The sequence below is a fragment of the Megalobrama amblycephala genome, linkage group LG3 (genome assembly GCF_018812025.1).
Source record: "Megalobrama amblycephala isolate DHTTF-2021 linkage group LG3, ASM1881202v1, whole genome shotgun sequence".
Lineage (NCBI taxonomy): Eukaryota > Metazoa > Chordata > Actinopteri > Cypriniformes > Xenocyprididae > Megalobrama > Megalobrama amblycephala.
The window spans coordinates 17,963,778-17,988,149 of NC_063046.1; the positions used below are offsets into that span (position 1 = coordinate 17,963,778).

Sequence of the window (24,372 nt, forward strand, 5' to 3'; positions counted from 1 at the left end):
TCCAGTTTAAGAAAACACTGCTGCCAAACACATATGAATCTGATCCAAACTTCCGATTCCTTTACACGTGTAACTATATGTGCGTGTAGAAGATATATCTGCAATTAAATTAACAAGCAGCAAATGAGGTATCTGAATTATAACTTATCCTGAAGGGCTCTTTCTGAACAATAACATGCATATCTAAGAGTGACAAGACATCTGCTGACCCTGGCGAAACCACAATTTCCTTATTTTTAGACAAAACAAGAGGTCAGTTTATTTTCCCCACACATTCCTAATGCTGTAGGTGGCATGTGCTAACACTATAATCTGATGTATAAGACTCAGGAGCAAAGCTAAGACTGTCTGTTTGACAACACAAACATATCAGAACAGAAAAAAATATGCACAAGAATGATTTGCGTGGCAATGTAACCATTTATGAAAATCAAAATGACCCTTTTTTGCAGTTTAAATGGATCATTTACCCCAAAATTTAAATTCTGCTACCATTTCGCACACAAAAGAAGATATTTTGAACAATCTCTGGGGGTAATGCATAACAAGTAACTTGAGTTACATAATCAGATTACTTTTTCACATTTATTGACTGACAGCTCTACTGTCCCCATGTTGAGAGAAATAAAGTGCAGAGGTGTTTGTGTGCGCTGTGTGAACATGATGGTTATTGTAGTTCTAGACTAAATGTGAATATGCATTTACACATCTCACTTGCATGAAAACATTCAGTATTCCTCAAAATTAATAAAAACATTGAAATGCAATCTCAGAATTTTAGGCAAACCTGTAATAATAACTATATTAAGTTACACAAATATACTTTATGTATTTAATCTCACTTTATTAACCAATGTCTTTGCTGCTGAAAGGTTTGTTTGAGTTGTGCCCTCTACTCTACAGGCGTAAATATGCATTTCATTCAGCCTGAGGCTTTTGGTGTGAAAGGGCCTTTACATTTGCCAAAAGTATAACTTTTTTTGTTGTTATTAAAAAACAAACAAGCAAGCCCAACCCAGGTGAGAAAAAGTAACGCAAAAGTAATGCATCACATTACTTTTCATAAAAAGCAACTAAATAATGCAATTAGTTACTTTTTGAGGGAGTAACGCAATATTGTAATGCATTACTTTTAAAAGTAATTTTCCCAACACTGGTTTTGTCCATATACTGTAATTGAAGTCAATATGGTTCAATGTTGTTTTAGAAACATTCTTCAGAATATCTTCTTTTTGCAGAAAAAAGTAAGTGATACAGATTTAGAACGACATGAGGGTGAGTAAATGATGACAGAATTCTCATTTTGGGTGTGAGCTATTCCTCTAACACAGAACTGACAGGAAGCATATTGAGAAAATACATTATAATCTCAGTAAAATCATCAACTCTAAATCTACAGATCAAGGATGAGTTGTTGACTGGCCACTATACATCTAGAATTGAGACGACTGACGGTGTGTGAGATGCTTACTGTACGTTGTTAAAAAAGCAGCCAGAATAAATTCAGACATTCATCATCTTCATTTCCTACATGATCAGCCCTGAGTTTGGCCTGCTGTACATACAAAAACTGGAATGTTTAAAAGACCATCTTAAAAGGAACCTAGTCTTGCTCTAGCACCAAAGCACTATTCTGTGAAATTATTGAATTAGGAGTCAAAAATCAAAGACAAACAGCTGAACTGTGGCAATGACAAAGACTGACTAGACCTAGAGTTGTCGTTGGCATTATGGGCAGTCCTGTCAATGACCTGAAGAAAGACAGCAAGAGTTTGAGAGTTGTTGACGTTTCTCTTCCAATATAACAGCTTTAACATAAAAGATACTACTTTAAATAAGCATTAAAAAATGCATAAAAAGGAAGCACAACAGATACAGAGCCTGCTCTCAGCAGCAATGCATGATTTTGCATGGAGAACAAAGTTTATTTACAGTTCCAGATGAACCCTAAATGGTGGCAGACGCGTGGCCAAAAGACAGAGTATAAGGTAACGGGATGAGACCTGTCTGAGAGATGGAGGCTATTTCCTAGTTTGGCTGAAAATGTTCTTCTCAGACTCCCTGTGTAGAAGTTCCTGAGAAAAAGAGATGACTGGCATGTCAACAGGTAGATCTTATGGACACAAACCTTGAGGTCTTGAGTTAAATCGTGTGTTTAGCCTTCTATTGTTTTTATATCCCTTCACCTGAAGGGTATATTGCAAAACTGTTGTGATGATCAAGTTTTTTGTCTCCCATGTCAAAGGATTACACAAGCGAATGACCACATGCTTGCACACAGGCTAATAACCAGAGACGAAAGTTTCCGTAACCGTTACACAAGAAAACAGACACAGAGTGAGAAGGGCAGTAGATTCTGCTATTATCCAAAGGCTATGAATCAGACGGCTTAAAAACGCACACAAGTCGCCGCCTTCTTAATTATACTCATAAAATCACACCGAAAAAAAAAAAAAAAACAATCCTGTAAAGAAATGAGGTAGAGCTGTTGACTGAGAGAAACTTGGAGCATGAATCAGTGTGATGTGTCTTTACAAGTACACTCAGAGTTGAAATGATACAAAAAGTACATGACTCTTAGTGTTCTTTTTGTATTGTTTTCCTTCACTATTTTTTTCTTCATTTTTGTCATGGTTTTCTACATGTATTTGATGTATATGTAAATGCACCTTGAATTTGAGACTCCTGAGATGCTACGCTCCAGTCAGGGAATGTGTGTTTTTATTCGTATTGTATTCAGGATTGTGTTTGCGTGCAAGTGTGTGAAGATGTACCTCTGATCTGATCAAGTTAAAGGACCCAAACCTGAAAATTCTGTCATTATTTACTCACCCTCATATTGTTTCAGACCTGTATGACTTTCTTCCTTTCTGCAGAAAACAAAACAAGATATTTTTAAGATGTTTTTGTCCGTGCGCAGGTTTGGAACGACACGAGGGTGAGTAAAAATGACTACATTTTCATTGATGGGTGCACAATCCCTTTAAACTCGAATAGACGGTTACGTAATATCCATGTAGAGCTGAAGAAGGTGCTATTTTCCTGTAATAATCATTTTGAAAGCACGGATCTATGTGTTTGTGTGTGGCAACCCTGAGACAGCAGGAGGTGGCAATTTGTGGCAGGGTAATCTTCTCTGACAAAATGGATCTCCACCTACTGGCACTGATCTCGGATCGATCCGTGACATCTGTCCCGTGAATGAGTTTTGTTTCCATATGCTGGGATGATTTCAGGATCCTTCGACTTCACCTCAGAGTAAGAACACTCTGACTTCATGTGTGCATGTAAACATATAAACCACTTCAGCACATTCCATACATGCACACAAAGAGGGATTAAAGTGTGCCACTGATATGCCATAAAATGCATATCCATGGATACTAGTCCTAAAAAAATAATTCTATATGTACATACATATAAAATAATGGAACCAAAAGGTTGCAATAAAACAGCCGTGAGAGGAGGCGAACGTGGCTACGAGAAAACATCAACTCCCCCAGCAAGAAGGTGCCACTCGTTGGTCTCCTCTGTTGTCCTTCTGTCCCAGAACTTTAGGAACACCATTTATTACACTTCTCCTTCTCTTCCAGCTTAGGGGTACACATAGTTATGCGCCCCTGAGGTAGAATGGACAAGGCCAGAGCTGGCGAAGGATGAGGGGGAAGCGGGGAGACCTGGTGAGGACAGAACCTTTCCTGTGGGGCACAGTCTATGGGCCCCGTTCTCCAGGGTCTCTGCCTTTGACCGAAGGGGTTTGGACGAGTGGAAGCCATTGGTAAGCCCCACTCCTTGGTTTTTGGCACCACCCACTGTCGGCTGGCTAAACCCAGTCTCAAGTGGTCCATTGTGATTGGACAGAACTTCAGAGATGTGAGTGCTGGGGGTTGGAGATGGAGATTGTGTCTCGTGGTTGTCCTCGCTGTGAGCACAAGGTGGATGAGGGGTTGATGGAGTTGCCTTGTCTCCAGGAGAAGGGTGCTGGGAAGATGGAGACTCGAGACAGAGCTCCATGTCGCTTTGTGGACCCTGGTCAGCCGTCGTGTTAGACAGCTGTGAATGCACAATGACTTCAGCCTCCACCTGGTTCTTGCTGAGGGAATACAGCCTCTCCACATGCCCGCTCTGCAAAGACAGCACATCACAAGGAAACAAATGTCAAACAAAACTCTTCAAATGGGGTTTTTAAGTATTCCTAATATGGGTCTAGTTCTTTTATATCTTTTTTGTAATGTTGGAGTATTTTATATAAAAATGGTTAACAGACCTTTTATTAAGATTTTAATCAAATAAATTGCATGATGTACAGTATTTCAATATATTATATATAATATCAATATTTGCTATGAAAAGCTCCCAAATTTCAAGGACATTATATTATTATATTTTACACTTTTCTTTTCAAAAGTTTGGGGTTGGTAAGATTTTTACATATTTTTTGAAAGAAGTCAAACCAATAACTTTTCTATTTTATTGTATTTTAAAATGTAATTTATTCATGTTATGGAAAAGATGAAAACCATGCTAAAAACAGTTGTCATGCTTAATATTTTTTGTGGAAACTGTGATACATTTTTAGGATTCTTTGATGAATAGAAAGTTCAAAAGAACAGCATTTATTTGAAATAGAAATCTTTTGTAACATTATAAAATGCCTTTACTGTCACTTTTGGTCAATTTAATGCATCTTTAATTTCTTTCAAAAAAACTCTTACTGACCACATAATATGAATGGTAGTGTATATAAAATTGTTTATATACATATAATATATATTATGTATAATATATATATATAATATTACATATATTAAATTGTCTATTTATTTTTTACTTATTTATTTATTATTTTCAAATCAATTTTTTCCAGTTTCTTACACAATGAATGCCACCTATTTGAGTCACCATGACATTTTGAATGTAGTTCTAATTTTTCTAATCTTTTTTTTCTTAAATAATTAATTGACTAAAGCAATGTGTTAAATTGACAGGTCTAATATAAACATTGAATTATGGGGTGGAAATTGTGGGTATGGAAGGTGGAACATCACAAACTGAAATGTTAATGAGTTTGTACAGTACAATTCTAAGATAGTGCTATTTCACAGTAAGACAGAATTTTTCTGAAACACTGATTTTTAGAAATGTCAACAGGGAAATAAAACAGTGGTAATATGAGGAAGAGAGGTGGATAAAGGTGTAAATTCCTGCTGCTCCTATATCTGAGGAGCTTTGAGAAGGACAGTAATTGGTAAACGGTATGCAGACTTCAGCTTTCCATTTCAAGTGTCATGTACTAATTAGCAGTGTGTCTTCCCTACTGTCTGCTTAATGGTAATTACTACTCTGTATATTTCCTGTCTGCATGAGGCACAATCTATCAGCCCCATCCCCCATGACACATATTCATAAACGCACAAGCAGATGTGAAAGGATAATGTGCATTTCATAAGATAAAGATTCAAAATCTGTTACGCGACTTCTGTATTTCTATTCTGCCTGTCTTTGACACACACACAAACATACATTGGCATTTATCCATTTCTTTGGCTCACCTTACTGTTTTCTGTCAGTGGTCCCTCCAGAGCCCCATTGATGAGAGCCGAAGAATCCTCGGTTATAGTATCTCTGTATCTAGTGATCCTATTGGCCCAATTCCGACTAACGGATCCGTTCCAGGCTGACTGAGTTTGGAGCAGAAAGAAGAAACTCAAAGACTGAATGTACTTGATAAACACCTTATGTTGGTCTTGGAAAATTTCTATCAGAGAAACACAGTCCTATCCCAACCGTAAGCCAAACCTAAACCTCTACAAACTCATTAGGTGATATGAACCTTCTTCCAAGACCAACAAGGATGTTGCTCCAGGAACATGTCCTTCTTGGGGAAATGGTTCCATAGTACACCATAATATTGTACAGTAGGTGGTGGCACAGTTAACTACAGTATATCTCCATGTTGGCCATGCTCACCTTGGATTCTGAAAGGCCATCATCAGTCCCTCCTACATTACCCATGAGACTCTGCTCCTCACTGGGTTCTGTGAGGGGTCTGTTGGGGTCTTGAGCAATAGAGGGCATGAGGGTTTCCAGTTCATGGCAGTCACTGCAGTCAGGCGCAGTAGCAGGCACTGGACGGGCACCCTTCCTGTACTGAGGACTCAAAGAACTTGAGTCAAGTCCACCAGAGACATCCCTAACAATGGCAGAGAGAAAGACCATTAAATATCACTTAATGTCTTTATTTATAATGCTAAACTCAATGCAAGTGATGTATACTTCTATGAGACCTCAGCAAATGAATGCACATCCTGAGCCATTTCTCTATTCGTGCAGCAAGTGATAAGTGATAAAGTACATAAAAATTCTTTGAAACAGGTCATAAATATAAATATAATATATATACACGTACATATAATGAGAGCTGTTATATAATGCTTTCAAGGTTCCAACTTTTTTTATAACCTTCCAAACAATTCAAAAACTCTTCCTCGTTATTTTTTAAAGAGATCTACTCTGTAGTACCATAGACTGTAAAATACATCTCAATTTGGGGGGAAATGAGTATATGAGCTACACGATTAATTGTTAAAAGATCGCGATCTTCTCTATTCAAACACCCACACGATATTGACGATTTGCCTGTATCTTTTAAATCTTTGACAAAATTACACCAGAACATTCAAATCTGCGTCGGCTCTGCCGCTAAGACAGAGAGAGCAGTTGTCATGTATGAAACAGCGTCACAGTCTTTTCAGTCTTTTACACAGTATTGTTATTTCTGTCTTACAAATATTATCACAGAAATCTGGGATAAAAGTTTAAAGTTAATGAACTGATGTCCTACAGAAGAAAATCACTTTTTGAAAGCGCTTCAAGTAATGATTGTATCGATTACATCGTTATGCCAACAGGTGGTGACAAGTGACTGTTAAAATGTATTTGTCATTGAATCATTCATTCAAGAGGTTCATTCAAAAAACACGCATTCATCCAGTATTGAAACAAGTGAAGTATTTATGAGCGAGTCATTGAATCATTCATTCAAAATGATTTTTTTTTTAAATAATTCATTCTGATAGACTGCAGCAATTAACATTTGTCAGAATCTCTAGAAAATTACATGTTGTTTTGTATAGGTGTCTATTCAGAATCGTGGGAGAATCGTGACTGTCAATTTATCCAGAATCCTGCACCTCAAGTATAGTTCAAACGTTTTTGTGCTCAGTACGTTTTATTGAAAATTTTCAGCAAGGATGCATTTAATTGATTAAAAAGTTACATTAAAAACATTTAAAATGTTACAAAAAAAATTTAAATAACTTCTTCAAGAATCCTGAAAAATAGGTAGCCTATCATGGTTTGTACACAAATATTAAGCAGCATGACAATAATGAGAAATGTTTATTGAGCACCAAATCAGCATATTATGACTAAACAATATTTTTAGTGTCATATTTTTGTTTTAATGAAAAAGTAGGGTGAAATTTAAATGTGGTAAAATTAACGTACTGCAGACATACGGTTTTTCAGGATCTGTGACTTTTAAAGATTTATAATATCATCAATAAAATAAGTAAGCAAAAGCGTCTTGATTATTAATGTTTTGAACAGATTTTATATTTCAATTAATCAAATGTGAAATGACTTGGTTTATAACACTTATTGTGGAATAATAATAGTATATGTTTATCAAACCAGAAACAGTGTATGCCTGAAAACTGCTATGAAATTGAAAAATTAAAAAAAAAGAGGCTTTTTAAAGACATGCACAATGTTCCTTATTTCAGAAATGTAACCTGCCCTTTTTCACCTACCCTTTTATATACATTTACATGGTGAATATTAAAGAACCAGACATTTTATCTAATGAGCTTGGTTGCAGTTTCACAGCTGGAGGTACCACTCTAAATTCCCCAGCCACACACAACCTGTCAAATCTCACCCATTAATGTCAGTGTATACTTATGTGAAAAATATACTTTGAAATGTAAAGGTCACACGTGTTTAATGGAGACACAGTGCCCTATTCAGACTCTGTTAACCAATAATAACAACCACAATTCTCAGAAGGTGGTGAAATGAGTTTGCTTCTCTCATTCTCTAAATGCAAAGGCCCAGAAGACTCAATCTGCCTCTGTGGCTGTTCATTAAACCAGCAGAGCTCTAATAGAGCAAGAGCAATCAGCCATGACTCTCTGTCATTCAGCTCTCAATACCCCACATCTGCCACATCTGCTTCAGACACACACATGCTTGCACACATACTGTGTGACTGAGTGTTGTTATTCACCCATGTCACATTCTAGATTAAAGTAACATCTAAAAGGTCCTTGAAACTTTCTGAATTTGAATATAATTTGATGCGGCTTTTCACTGCAACTTGTTTGTCATTAAAAGCCTTTGAGGAAAACAGATTTCTGCCTAAGCTGAAATTGTTGAAGCATTGTTCTTTGTTTAAGGGATAGTTCACCTAAAAAATGAAATAAAGACACTCTGAAAAATGTTGGAGTGTTTTTTATTCCATATAATGAAAGTCAGTGGGACCCCAATGCTGTGATGAACAGCGATATTTTATAACCCTTTATTATTTATATACTATTATAGTATTCATTATTTTTTAAATATTTTTCATGTTAATTTTAGTTCAAGTTCATTAATTATTAGTCATCAACTTTTCAAATTGTTTTTCTAAATACGTCTTTTTTTAAGTTCTAGTTATATATATATATATATATATAATTATACTATATATTAATATCATGACAACTCTCTAAATATTTTTAGCATGGTAATGGAAAGTCAATAGCATGACAATGTTAATGTATTTGGTCTTCGCGGAATAGATCTGCTATGCTGCTGCTGAATTGTTGCTGCTGTAGATTATTGCTGTTGTAAATTATTGCTGCTGTTGCAGAGCAAGTACAGGAACTTGCTACTGCCAATACATACGCCGATACGCTGCTATGAGTAGACAAAGTGCTGCTGCACAAATAGCATATATCAATAACCCACAGCAGATCTATACAGGTGGAGCTGGGGAAGGTGGAGGGTTTTAGAGGAACTCTGAGGTGCTGTAAACTGCTATAGTGAATGTAACTCATTGGCTGCAGAAGTAACATGGACCAATCAGTTTCTTTTTCCATTTTTAATAGTTTTAGTTAATTAAAACACTGTTTGGTCACATAGTTAACCCCTTAAACAGGCAAGACCGGAAAATGATCAGCAAAAAATAATTTCATGTAATTTTTTATATCATCTGGACTTAAGTAAAACATATCAAAAGGAAATTTTGAAATATTTGATGTAGTTTGAATTTTATGAGTTGTATCTCCCAGTACACATTGCCTGTTTAGGGTATAAAAAAGGGATTATCCACAGTATTGACAATGAATGGTGTTTCAAGGTAAACTGGGCTCCCTGTACTGGTCAAAGCATTATTGAGAATTCTGGGGTGATGACTGAGGGGTCCGTTGTGGGTGGTTGGAGGTCCAGTAGAAATTTTGTTCCAGGACCGGGGTCCCTAGGGAAGACCCTTATAGGCCCTCCAGGCCTCTGGGCCAACTGTACACAGTCCCCCTTCTCAATCGATGTATTTTGAGTTTTAAAAAATGTGCCACTGTTAATATTTACTCATAAAACTGATATTATTATATTTAGTTGACTATATCTTTGCAGTTTTAACTAGATATTTTCTTGCAGAGTTTCCCAAAGCTCATTTTATGGTCAGGCTGACTAATTGACCACAGAAAACTTGAAACAAATAATGTGACCAGCATACTCAAGACAGACCAGGCTATGATAAATGATAAAAGGATTTGATGAAAAAATCGTATGCCCCAAACAACACACTAAAAAGTATGTTTCTCGTGGTACACATTGCCTGTTTTAGGGTTAACTAGCCATTGAGAAAGGTCACATGTTACCGAAACATTTGCTACTTTTTCATTAAAGCAGTGTTTTTATCTTGCAATTGGAGGTTCCCCTTCATTGTTGGAGTATGCAGGCTTTTTCCCCAATGAGTGTGCGTTTCCCCAATGTTGTTTTGAACACCACTGACTTACATTGTATGGACAAAAGCAGAAAAAACATTCTTAAAAATATATTTTTGTTCATAGAACAAAGAAAGTCATACAGATTTAGAATGACATGAGGGTGAGTAAATTATATGATTTTTTATTTTGGGTGAACAATTTATAATCAACAGAACTATCTAAACTGAGAGTGTTGTGAATCTTATAGAGTCTGGACAGGTGCATACCGTGTTTTTCCATTGCGGAAACTGACACACATGCAGAACAGGATGCAGAGCAGACCGAGACACACTCCAACTATTATACCAGTCACAGCATGAATATCCAGCTCTGTAGGAAATTGATAGAGCAAAAGAGAGAGAGAGAGAAGTAAAAACAGAGAAAGACAGGGGAGAAGAAAAAAAAGAGAATACATGATAGAAGTGTAGAAATCATTCATCAAGCAATTGTACATAATTAAACCTCATAGTAATTCAATACAAACCATACTTAAGTATAATAATGAAATATTAATTATAACACAATGTGTATATTAATTATAAGTCATTATAGGACTGGTGTATGCAAGTCTGTGTGAATTTCTGTGGCCAACTCCCCACAGACGGTGTGTGTGTGTGGGGCTGGACTGAATCACTTCACACTCCCTGTGGGAGTGCTATTAATTGAGTGTCAGTGATGGGCAGAGGCAGATGGCAGTCTCTACACACACACACACACACCTGCGATGCCTCATGCAGATTCAGAGAAACTTAACTGGCATTAAAAAAGGGGGGTTTACAATGCCAAAGCAACAGAAAATATATCATACACATAATGATACATATAAGCACAAATCAGTGATACTTTCAGGTTCACGTTTTTGTCCCAAAAGCTTTCAATTTCTGATAGCAAATGTTCACATAACAGCCAAGTTTTCAAAGCAGTTCTGTAGCTCAAAGCGTACTGCAGGTTCATGGGTTTGATTCAGATAAAACGCATACCCTAAATGCAATGCAAGTCTTTTTGGATAAAAGCATCTACCAAAGGCACAAGTGTAAATGTAATGCAAATGTAAACATTCTGAGGTTTAAGATAGTACTATGGTTATGGGAGATTGATTATTTTATATTTCCATAGCAAATCTTTGGGGTAGTTTGAAAAATGTACGCATGCACGCACACAAAATAGCAAACAAACAAACAAACAAAGCTGTTCAAATTCAAAACAATGATTTATGTACACTACTGATTTTTTAAAGGCACTTATGCTCTCTAAGGGCCTGAAACAGATGGCCGGTAACATTTTTATGAATTCTGACAATGCAATGTTGTGAGAACATGAACAACGCTCTGTACAGTTGAGTTGATGGTCAGTGCTGCATCATCACAAAAGTTTAAGCCTTTCCACTGTAAATATTCAAGCGCTAGAACACCCGAAATGGAACTCGTTACTCAAGCAGTATGTGTGAAGTTCAACATCCGAAACATCTGAAGCGCGCGCCCTGAAAGCAGCGTCTCAGACAGTGTGCAAATACTAAGTTGAACTCTCTTTCATGTCTTCCTGTGCTTGAACGGACAAATTCACACAAAATGATGGCAAAAAATGCCTGTCTCAGCAAGTATCCTAGTAAACATAGTCAGTTATTTTTTTAAGTTGAGAAAGAAAATGCATGATCCATGCATGCATTCGGTCTTAAAGTGACATAAAGCATCCTAATAATCCTGCTTCTGCGCTCTCTGTTTTTAATGTTTAAGGATTAGTTAGTTAGTACTTTAAAATGAAAATTACCCCAAGATTTACTCAGCCTCGAGCCATCCTAGGTGTATTTGACTTTCTTCTATCTGATGAACATAAAGTTATATTAATAAACATCCTGACGCGGCCAAGCTTTATAATGGCAGTGAACGGGACCATCGAGTATGAAGCTCAAGAAAGTGCATCCATCAATCATAAACATACTTCACACTGCTCTGGGGGGTTAATAAAGGCCTTCTGAAGCAAAGCGATGCGTTTGTGTAAGAAAAATTTCCATATTTAACAAGTTATAAAGTAAAATATCTAGCTTCCACCAGACTGCCTTCCATATTCAACGTACGAAAAGCGTAACCGTTTTGAACTGCGAGAGGCATTACACTTTCTGCGTAAGTTGAATACGAAGGCGGTCTGGCGGAAGCTAGTTATTTTAATTTATAACTTGTTAAATATGGATATTTTTCTTACACAAATGCATCGCTTCGCTTCAGAAGGCCTCTTTTGTAACATTATAAATCTATTTTACTGTCACTTCTGATCAATGTAGTGCATCTATTCTGATTAAAAGTATACATTAATTATACAAAAGTACACATTACTGATTAGCAGTAATATGCTTCGGATGTGTGAGCACACAAAACATCTTACATAGTCTTACATTGTGCTTGAATGCTTAAATTGGCATGGCTTGAACACAAATGATAAACTTTTGTAACCATGCAGCACTGACCTGATCAGGACAGTGTCTGTTCCTTCAACTGTCTGAAACATCTTTCATGCTGAAAGACGCAACTGGATCTACCATGTTAAGCACTAAATCAGGAGTTCCCAAACTTTTCAGCCCACGACCCCCAAAATAACGATGCCTGTGACTCGCGACCCCCACTGTCTTCAGAGATGGTTAAAGTATACAAACGTTGTGCGCAATGGCGCACACGCACTATTTTCACACATAGGCCTACTCTGTTTGCGGTGTAGTTTTTTTTTCCGTGCCCATATTAACGGATTAGAGCGTTCACACTGCACACCGCAGCACATGGATGCAGTCCGGCAGTGCGTTCCACAAGCGCACCGTGCAGCGATCATTTACGCAGTTTATTTTTGCTGCACTGAATTAAAACTGTTCGCATTAAAATAAACAGGTACTGACGTGAAAAACTAGTAGTAATTTCACCATAAATGCATATACTGTAATTTAAAGTCTCTGTTACACAGTCAACATGGCTTTTATGCCTTGGGTAAAGCAAAGAAACGGGTACATTACCTAGCATTTAGGTTAACAAGGAAGGAGACATAAAGATAGCACTCGTCTCTTCATGAAGGTGGAAAAACAAAGTTCTTTATGACCTGAGGGATTTCTTGTAAAAAGATTTAAAAGGAAAGAAAAGACAAGAGTCGCCTGTTTTTGTCTGTTTTAAGTTTTACTTTAAAATGTTTGTGATTTTAACATAAAGCTTATGTCTCAATGTTTTGCCACTTGCGTGAGAAACGTAATATATAAATCAAAAGTATTACTTTATATAAAGTGAATTGAACAAAACGTTTAAATGTAGTGCTTTTAAACGTGACATTGATGAAATACAGTGTATACAAAGAGAATCGCAATGCTGACAAGCCATGTTGAGTAACAACCTTTGGATTTGAAATAAAAATAAGTAAATGTGTTTGTGATATACAGCCATGGATCAGTTGCGCACTGCAAATGCGGCATATGAAAGCACAATAGCGCGTGCTGCATATGTACTGCAAAGGCATGGCAGAGGTGCTTCTCTCTCCTCCTCCTGCGTTGTCTTTGGTCGATATTAACCAACGTTTCATTTCGACAAAATAATATCCAAAGCTTAAAGCCTAAAGAATTACCTACGTGCACATGTCTGAATGTTTAACATAATGCTATAAATTGACCTGCTGCAACTGATGCTGTTGCTAACATGTCGTTAATCTGTCGTAATCACCTCAAGAGTCAAGGTCAAGGGGAAGGAAAATCAAAAGAAATAACTACTATTTTTAGTATTTTGTTACATTTATTGATAAAATCTGCTATTTTTAATCATTACATTTTTTTTTCTTTTTTTTTTCTGGAAATCATCTCGCGACCCCCACTTTGGGAACCACTGCACTAAATTAATGACAGAGTCCGCGCTGTTGTGCAAGGTAAATAGGAGGATGACATCTAGTGGAGAAGACTAATAATAAGATTAACGTCAATCAGATATTATTATGTTCAATGTTTGCGGAAATAAATACGGAAAAAAGATTTATTTTTGGCTTTTGAGAATTGAAATTCAAAACAACTGCATTTTTAAAAACGATTAATCGAAAAATCGATTTTCTTGCCCAGCCCTACTGTTTATTGACATCTGTTGCTGCCAAGTATTTACTAAACCAAAACAAAATAGTGACTACAAAAGCATAATATAAACCTTGAAAAATAACCTAAATAAAATTACACACTCACCAAATATTGTGAAAACAATACATAGACAAACAAACAATTTTACAATACATACACACCATATTTCTTTGGAGGAGTATACACATCCTTCACAGGTGAATATGGTCCCACCCCCATTTCAGTGCAGGCCCCCATCTTAAAATAATAACGAGTCCCACTCATCAGGCCCTGGACCTCTGCATTGGTGACAGAACCTGAGGGAAGAGAGTGAGACAGAGAGAAATTTAAAAGAGAGGCAATAACATTTCTCATATAAAGTACAAGACCATGTGCTTGTTGTTTGTGTGTGTGTTTTTAGGTTCACCATCATGTGTGAGGTTTATCCACAGGTGATCTGGATGGCTGATGTTGCCAGTGTAGAGGATCCAGTAGGTCAAAATGACTCCATTTGGCTCCAGTGGAGGGCGCCAGCTAACCAGAACAGAGAATGAGTCCAGAGCACTCAACTGCATATCCACAGGAGGAGAGGAGGGTCCTGCAATTAAACCCGACACACAAAAAAACAAAAAAGGAAAAAAGAAGTGTAATAATTAGTAATGTTAATTATTAATCTCCTAATCATTTTGAATTACATACATACATTCTACTTGTACTACTGTGGCAAGTACTATGGCATTTACCATTGTATTTACATGGTATGTCAAAGTACAGTACTTTTCAAGAATACCATGGGACTATCAAGATACTTTTTTGAACTATGTGCTCATTTTTGGAGGTTGACAGTAAAAATCACTATCCACTTTGATTATATGGGAAAAAAGTAGCTTAAAGAGCATCTTCCTCATTTTGATCTCATTTTGTGTTCCACGTTAAAAAATAGGTTTAGAATGACAAGCAAGTGTAAACAATGGTTTAAGTGAACTTTATTGTGTGCTAGCTGCTAATGCTACACAAATATCACAAACAGAAATGCTTCTTTTTTTCTCAGGTAGAAAAAAAGTGTTTTCTAAGAAAAGCACATTTAAATGTTTGTGATGTTATAATGGTCACAGTCTGTGAGTTTTAAGGAGATACTGTGAGCATAATACCAGTTCTGTTTTTTTTTTAGAGGGAAAGGTCTCTTTTGAAGTGCCCACTCTTTCTCCCCCCTCAAGAGTAGATAAAGCTCCTCTCAGTTAGTATGACACTAAATCGCTGTGGCAACGTGCTCCTCCCTGCCATCACTTGGCTAGACTGACTGACAAGCTGAAAGACTCTTGGCCAACAAAAGGGGCAATTCCATCTGGGCTTTTAATTAAAGCCAATTATCTCCTTACGCTTCTCCCAATTAATCCCCTAACTGTTAACCTAACACAAACACACTGACTCACAATGACCCACACAACTCACACACTCACAGTATACTCACAAATACACATTCATTCATTATTTTCCCACTCAAAAAAAAAAATACAGACACTCACATTTGTATACACACTATAATCAAAGCTCTCACTCACACATGAACAGACACGAGACAGTGTGAACTCGGCCAGATTCACTAGAAATGAAACTCATGTGTGAAAAGCTTATTTCGAGGGGGACAAAATCATCTTCATATTCTATAAACTTTCTTTCTGTCATATTTTCTTCATATATTAAATTCTGTTATTTACTTACCTTCATGTCATTCCATACCTGTAAGACTTTTGTTCATCTTTGGAACACAAATGAAGATCTTTTTGATGAAATCTGAGATCTTTCTGTCCCTGCATAGACAGCTATGCAACTGACACTTTGATGCTTCAGAAAGTTCATAAAGGGACTGTAATACTAATCCATATGAATTGAGCAGTTTAGTTCAAATTTTCTTAAGAGACACAATCACTTTATATGCTGAACCAATTTAATTTAGGTTGTTATTCACATAAACATTCATCAACGCTCACATAATTTTTGTTTGCTTGACGTGTGAGAACCAATGAGGTTCAGTCTTGTGTGTTACCCATCACGTCTGAGCTTCCGCAAGAACCAATGAGGTTTGTTCTCACGCATCAAGCAGGTTCAGTTGAGCTTTTGTTTATGTGAATAAAAGCCTAAATTCAATCTGTTCATCATATAAAGCGATTGAGTCTCTTCAGAAAATTTGGATTAAACCGTCCAATTCATATGGATTAGTTTTACATTCTCTTTATGAACTTTTTGAAGCATCAAAGTAGTAGTTGTGTAGCTTTCAATGGAGGGACAGAAATCTCTCTCTTTTAATTTTATTAAAAACATCTTTATTTGTGTTCCGAAGATGAACAAAAGTCTTACGGGTTTGGAACGACACAAGAGTGAGAAAATAATGACAGAATTTTCATTTTTGGGTGAACAAACACTTCATGTACAAAGGATCTTTCACAGCATTAAAAAGGGCTGTACTCACTGTCTGGAAGTGTGGATTCTTCCACTGTGCTGCTGAAGGGGCCACTCATATCAACTCCGTTAGATTGCACAGCGATTTCATAGCTAGTGAAGGGCTTAAGTGATCCCAGTAAAATCTCCTGAGAAGAGCTGAAAGACAGTAAAGAAAAATACAGAGGACTGGTTAACCAATAAAGTATTATTTAATAGTCAACGCTGCTCTTTAGAGAGAAGCGTGGTCAATATAATGTCTCATAACCATTCAAAAGTCAATGTCAAATATTGCAATAAATATCATATATAGAGAGAGAATGATAGAAAATAACATACAATATTTACTTAAAATTCACTTTATTTACTCTGTAAAATGGCCAAACATTGGAAAATAATTGCTGGGTGAAAGAGTGCGCAAGAAAGAAGCATGTAAGAAAATGGTATGGTGATGATAACATGTGCCTCTTTATTTCACAATGATTGTTTATAATCTGACTATACAAAAATATTTTTGTGTATTTGCATGGTACCTGGTATAGTATGAGACCAGCGATGCATTGCGTATTCCTGCGGGGCTGCAGCGTATAGTGTAGTTAATGATTCGCACATTGCTAAAGTGCGGTTTCTCCCAGCGGAGCCAGATAGAGGTGGAACTGTTCGCACGAGCTCTGATGCTGATGGGCGGCAATGGTGGGAGAGGGTTTGGTGTCCGCACTAAGAAAATGATACACACACACACACACACACACAAATTTACTCAGATTTAAATCTACATGACAGGTAGATGTGATTTTATCTATCATTATCTTCTCATCATAACCAAACGCACCTCGTGTGAGTTTCTCTGTTCTGCCTTTCCAGACAGCAGGATAACCCTCAGTCTGTTTATTGAACGCCCAAACCTTCACCTCATACAGCTGATCAGGAGCTGAAACAAAATCATAAGGTCCAAAAAAATTAATAAAAATCACAAATGGTGATATTGTAAAGCATTTTGCATACTTTACATTCATGTGGGTTAGACCAGTGTTGTTTTAGGATTATTGAGATACTATTATAGTTTTTATTTTTATATTTTACATTCGGCAGCAGCTATTTGCACTAAGTGAAAATAGCAGCATTTTCTTAGCAATATGCTATTTACACTAGGTGAAAATAGTGATATATTCTATTTACACCATGTAAAAGTAGCAGTTCTTTCCAATAAGTGTACATAGTAATTAGATGCTATCTATAGGCTACTTTTTATTGCCAGATGCTATTTACACCTCAGTATTTTTGTACAACAGGATGCAATAATATTAGAGTTTAATGATTATATTTATTACAATTTTATTTAGTTTTATTTATTATAAAGTTTATTTTCTTTAAGAACATTTTTTTTTTATTTTTACTGAAAATAAATGCCTTTCTGATGTGATATGTGATGTGAAAATGGAGAGGGGCGAGCTCGGCAAAAGGTGGATTCAACAAAAAAGGTGGATTTAAAAGACAGTTCTGCAAGCCTTACTCGCTACTGCTGAGCCACGTTGAATTCCGTGTGTCTTTTCTTAAACCTGAGAGGCCCAACCATTCATTGGTGGGCAGAGCTAGTGTTGCTATTTGGAACAAGGGACGCTATTTGCGCTTAGTGGACTCCGTTTACATTTTCAGATTATAGTCCCTGTATTGGGAATTGTATGAGCAGCTTTGTTATATAAGATAAGCAGTTTCAGATAAATGTTTGTGTTAGAATATAGCATATGTGAATAAAGTTACTGCTCAACTCTCACCAAGGCCTGTGACCTCATGGTGTTTAACTCTCTTCCTCAGTTTGATCTGTTGAATCTTCTCATTGATCACAGGCTTCTCCTCATTGGTCAGCTCCTCTCCATCCACCTCCCACCAGGAAAGCTTGTAGCCGGTGATCTGAGTGTGATTGGGCGGTGGCTGCCATGTGACATGGAGGGAATGCATTTTGGCTCTCACTTTGAGCTCAGTGGGAGCAAAGAGCACTGGAAAAACAACAGAGGGAGTTGGTGAGACAGGCAGTGCGTATTTTGTGTGTGTGCGTTGGCTGTACATAAGCAGTGGCACCTCCAGGACATTTTTAATGAGAGACACTGAAAGTGCAAACAAATTAAACTAGTATTTCAAACAACCATAAAGAAGCCTACAAGCTTATTCCACTGCCATAATTAATGTGGACCAGAATCATTTTATCTTCATTTTATCTTCTTCTTTATTAAGTTTTCTCCTATTTTAGCTTTAAGAAGGCCCAATAGGAAACAAAACATAGGGAAAAGCTAATAATTCTGGCTAAATATAATTTACTTGGTCTAATTTTGTGAGAACAAATTAAGACAATATCAGCTGATGACTTCAAAATGTCTATGGATTGTACAGAAGATACACAGATTACCTCACATAGCAGATTTTATGCTAAAAATAATATTTTTATTCAGCAAAGACACATTAAAGTGATTAAAAGTGACAGTACAGACATAAAATATTAAGCAGCATGACTGTTTCCAACAGTGATGATAAGAAGAAATGTTTCTTGAGCACCAAATCATCATATTAGAATGATTTCTGAAGGATCATGTGACACAGAAGACTATAGTAATGATGCTGAAAATTCAGCTTTGCCATCACAGAAATAAATTACATTTTAAAATATATTACAGAAGACAATTATTTTAATTTGTAATCATATTCCACAATATTACTGTTTTTGCTGTATTTCTGGTCAGAAAAAATATTACCCATTAGCCTTGGTGAGCATAAGCCGACTTTGAACAGTAGTGTATGTAAAACCTTGTACTTGACTATTGAACTTTGTACTAGGTCAAACAAGATCTAAACTGCACAAAACATAAATAAGTAAATAGAAACTAGGGAAATAAAGCATGTGGTGACACATCAAGTTCAAAATATTCCACTTATGAACTCTAAGTAACGCGTTTGGCCCATTTCTGATAATACATGTAGACATTAAAATCACTATTGAGCATTTAAGTAACCAAAAATGTATACATCTTGGTGACTGTGAGACTAACGGGGTGGTCAATGTTGTTTTAGGGGGATCAATGGCCCCCCGGACACCCCTTGGAGGCACCACTGCATACAAGTTTAACCTTGAGTGAGTTAAAACTGGTATCTATGTGCATACAGTGCATTTGCTTTTGAGTGCATATTTATGCGTTTACTCACCCTGAGTAAGGTTTGGTGTGTGGTGCGAGGCCCACTCAGAAGGCTGACTGAACCCAGCTCGTGTTCCTGCCACAATCCGGAGCTGGTACGTTTGATTTGGTTTCAGATCCCTTAGAGTCACCTGTGTCTCATTCCCACCCACTTCCACAGAGTATATGTGATCCACTGCAGAGCACACACACACAAACACGAGCCAGAAAATAAGTATGCCAGTGGAAATCATTTCTGCAGCTGGCTGATAAAAAAGCATGAACAATGGATGTCTGAATTGACTTTGGTTCTGTCTTTCATTCTGTGTCACAGGCCATCAGACCGAATCTGTCTTTTGTTCCACCTTTATTACTGTTCATTAAGCATCCAGAGCACTAATAGAGCAGAAGCAATCAGCCATGTCTTTGTCATTCAGCTCAAAATACCCCAGACATGCCTGCTGCTCTACTAGCGACTGCAGAGAAATGCACAAAGCTACGAATTCAGCAGCCAACATGAATTTATCAACATGTGTCAAGGCAAAACCTCAAACACACCCCTCATAGACACCCATCATATTTGATACAAAAAAAGACAACTTTCAATATGATCAAATATGATAAATAAAGCTTTTGAGGAAAATTTACTGCATTTGTACATCTCTCAAACATCATTGTATTGCACAACTAAACTACAGAGCTTTGGTCATAAAACTGCGGTGTTTTTTTCCTCCTCAGAGTATAAATTCCATATTCTCCCATATCATACTATGTGAGCCATAAAAGCCTGATGTATCAAACATGATGTACAAAAAACACAAAAGCAAACATTTTAGATTTTTAAAGAATATTTTGTTTAAAGGCTCAAGAAACCTTTCCACGGTTAACGCCCCAGGTGTCAGTAGGTGGCGCTGTCTTACCCTGCTCCAGCGCTCTGTAGTCAATGCGATAGCGTTTGATGGCTCCACGGCTCAGCTGAGGGGAGAGGGGCAGCCACATGACTCTGATGTCAGTGGGAGATGTGCTCAGCAGGGACAGCTGTGGAGAAGCGCTGGGAACTGAAAAGAACAAAAAGCAAACAAAGATTTACAAAACAGTAGTTGTCTCAAATGACTTGCACTTATACTATGCACTCTAGTGTCTAGTGTATGAATTTTATAAGGTCATTTTGTCATCCAGCATTGGAGTCTAATAGCTCCTCCCCTTCCACTGTAACACTTTACATTTCTGTAAAGCATTTTCGGTAAAGCTGCTTTGAAACAATATGAATTGTGAAAAGCGCTATACAAATAAACTCGAACGAAAATTTCACATTGTAAGGAAGGTTGCAACAGTCGACTGCATGAAGTGTCCATGACTCCATTTTTCAGTTAAATAAGTGCATCATACGGGCATTTTAAGTGCACTTCTTCTTGGAATTTGACTCTTGGCCCTGTCCCAAATGGAACCCTAACCTCTCGAGATCTCCCTCTGAGTCCACACTTTCGCTGCTTTGAATGTCGTGTAGAAGTCTGCTATGGAGCTTGCTTCAATGCAGGCTCGGCAAAAGGGTGTATCAAGGGCATTTATACTAGCCGCAAAGGAGGCACTTCTGAATACACTTTTAAAATGAAAATTGGAACACCCTACAGTCTTGTCGACTTAACGGACATGCGCACGCAGCAGCTATTGTAAGTCCACAAGACTGCAAGTCCAGATGAAGTGTCCCAATTGGGACGCGGCCCTAGTGTATATTGCACAGGTCAATGAGATCTTTTTTTTTCTCCGAAAATTGCTTATGTATCCACCTTATTTTTCAGCTATTTCCTGTAAATGTTTGAGACTTCAGATTCATTAGCCGCTATAGCTAAATAACTAAAAGAATAGTGCAATATACGGTAAAACTATTTTTGCTATAAACCGGTGTGTTTATGATTACAAAAATAAATTAGCTGCAAGCAGCAATTACGGGGCCAAGCACAAAAACGGCACAAGGAGCCAGCCAACATGGCTGGGAGCATCAGACCAACAGCAGCAGTGAGCAATTAGAAAAAAAAGTTATTAGCATTTTTGTCAATTTTGTTATAACTTTTGACCACAAGGTGGCGCTGGTCCAAAACTACTCAGGCTCCGTCAGGGCATGTCCTGATGACCCATACCAAATTTATGAATTTTTGTCGAACCCATCAGAAGTTACAAGCAAAAATAGCCATTTTTCATATTTCCCCTCCAGTAGGTGGCGCTGCGCCGAAACACTGTATATTGCCTCAGGTCATGCTTGTGATGACACGTACCAAGTTTGGTCTGAATATGTCAAAGCATTGTAGAGATACAGCTTCAAGAGTAATTTTGCATCATGCCTCAAATTCTTTGCTCCGGTATACGAAAACGGTTTGATTATCGACTTGAAATCCATAACTTTTTGTCGGCATGTCTGAAGATGATATGGTTCAATTTTGTGAAAATCGGAGCAACGGTCTAGGAGGAGTTCGAAAAAGTAGGTTTTCAAAGTAAAACGATTGGCGGACAGGAAGTTCACTGACTATGGCAAATTTGTAATCATGTTCTCAGCATGACCCAAGGAATCTATTGAGACCAGTTTATACAATCGGTTAATATAGTCAAAAGTTATTAGCATTTTTGTAAATTTCGTTAAACTTTTGACCAAAGGTGGCGCAGTGCTGAAACTTCTCATGCTCCTTCAGGGCTTTATCCTGATGACCCATACCGAGTTTCGTAACGATACGCTAATGCGTTCGTAAAATACAGCATTTTAGCACAAAATTCAAAATGGCGAAGCTAAAATGGCCAATATGGGAAAATTGGATATTATTCATCGGCATGATGCCCCAAATCCAAGGAGACCAAATTTATGATTTTTGGACAAACCCATAAGAAGTTAAAGCAAAAATAGCCATTTTTCATATCTCCGCACCAGTGTGGCACTGGCCGAAACACTGCATGGTGCCTCAGGTCATGCTTGTGATGACATGTACAAGTTTGGTCGAATATGATAAAGTGTTGCAGAGATACAGCCTTTTTTTTTCGGAGGCATACAATTCGTTCGTGTGTTTTTCGAAAACGTGAGCAATGACTTGTTCCATAACTTTTTGTCAGCATGATCTGAAGATGATCTGGTTCAATTTTCGTGAAAATCGGAGTAACGGCTAGGAGGAGTTCGAAAAAGTAGGTTTTTCAGAAAATCAAAATGGCGGAAAAATTTTCATGAGGAAAATGACGTCATAGTGCAATATTCACTGAGCCAAGGAATCAAGGAAAAAATATTTTGTTTCTAGCCCTTATGGTTCAAAAGTTATTAAAAACATAAGTCAAATTTGGACAGCTGGTGGCGCTAGGGATTGAGTTAGAGACTCCAAATGCAAACATTCAGACTTCCTCTAACTGTGTGCCAAATTTTTTCCAGGTTCATCTGCCATAGACTTGAGCGGAAGAAGAAGAAGAATATTTGAACCCTTTCCAGCAGTGAATTAAAATAATATGATAAGAAAAAGTTGACTGTGGTTGATGATTTACAGAATGAAAATGTTAATTATTTTAACAAAATAAGAGGGAACATACAAAATGCATGTTATTTTTTATTTAGTACTGTCCTGAGTAAGATATTTTACAAACAAAAAAAAGTTTATATATAGTCCACAAGACAAAAAAAAAAAAGCTCAATTTATAAAATGCGAAAGTTTACATACCCTTGATAGTTAATAGCGTGTGTGGTTACCTGGATGATGCACGGCTGTTTTTTTTGCATTTAGTGATGGTTGTTCATCAGTCCCTTGTTTGTCCTGAGCAGTTACACTGCCCAATATTCTTCAGAAAAATTCTCCAGGTCTTGCAAATTCTTTGATTTTCCAGCATCTTTTGAATATTTGAACCCTTTCCAGCAGTGACTATGATTTTGAGATCCATTTTTTCACAATGAGGACAACTGAAGGACTCAAACTCAAGTGTTAAAAAGGTTTGAACAATCACTGATGCTCCAGAAGGAAACACGATGCATTAAGAGCCGGGGGGTGAAAACTTTTAAACAGGATGAAGATGTCACAATTTTTCTTATTTGGATTAAATATTATATTTTTCATTTAGTACTGCCCTTCGGAAGCAACAGAAGATACATGTTTCCTGGAAGACAAATTAAGTACAATTTACCTTGATCTTCTTATTAAAAAAGTTTTCACCCCCCGGCTCTTAATCCTTCTGGAGCATCAGTGAATGTTTGAACCTTTTATAATACTAGTGTATGAGTCCCTCAGTTGTCCTCAGTGTGAAAAGATGGATCTCAACTTCATACAGTCATTGCTGTAAAGGGTTCAAATATGCAAAAGATGCTGGAAAATTAAATAATTTGCAGGACCTGGAAGATTTTTCTGAAGAACGTTGGGCAGTTTAACGGCTCAGGACAAACAAGGGACTGATGAACAACCATCACAAAACAAACAAACAGCCATGGATTATCCAGGTATTAACACACAGTATTAAGAATCAAGGGTATGTAAACTTTTGAGCAGGGTCATTTTTAAAAAAAAAAAAAAGCTATTTTGTAAACATTTTAATTTAAAATATCTTATTCAGGAAAGTACTAAATAAAAAATATCATGCATTTTTATGATCTCTCTTATTTTGAAAAAATATATTTTGCAGATTCTGCAAGGGGTTCACAAACTTTCAAGCAGTCACAATG

General features: G+C 37.0%; 1 protein-coding gene across 2 annotated transcripts in view; it reads right to left on the bottom strand.

Moving 5' to 3' along the window:
- Window positions 1-757: 757 nt before the first annotated feature.
- Window positions 758-24,372, bottom strand: part of igdcc4 (immunoglobulin superfamily, DCC subclass, member 4) — a 97,833-nt gene continuing 74,218 nt past the window's right edge. For both annotated transcript variants that reach the window (XM_048184379.1, XM_048184380.1), the window contains exons 9-20: window positions 20,618-20,755; window positions 19,729-19,893; window positions 18,309-18,530; window positions 17,366-17,464; window positions 17,067-17,250; window positions 16,565-16,692; window positions 14,522-14,692; window positions 14,277-14,411; window positions 10,259-10,361; window positions 5,971-6,193; window positions 5,553-5,681; window positions 758-4,125 (exon numbers count right to left, since the gene is read on the bottom strand). In XM_048184379.1, coding sequence (XP_048040336.1) covers window positions 3,595-4,125; window positions 5,553-5,681; window positions 5,971-6,193; window positions 10,259-10,361; window positions 14,277-14,411; window positions 14,522-14,692; window positions 16,565-16,692; window positions 17,067-17,250; window positions 17,366-17,464; window positions 18,309-18,530; window positions 19,729-19,893; window positions 20,618-20,755 — 2,228 coding nt within the window. In that variant the 3' untranslated portion in view covers window positions 758-3,594. The remainder of the gene's footprint in view (window positions 4,126-5,552; window positions 5,682-5,970; window positions 6,194-10,258; window positions 10,362-14,276; window positions 14,412-14,521; window positions 14,693-16,564; window positions 16,693-17,066; window positions 17,251-17,365; window positions 17,465-18,308; window positions 18,531-19,728; window positions 19,894-20,617; window positions 20,756-24,372) is intronic.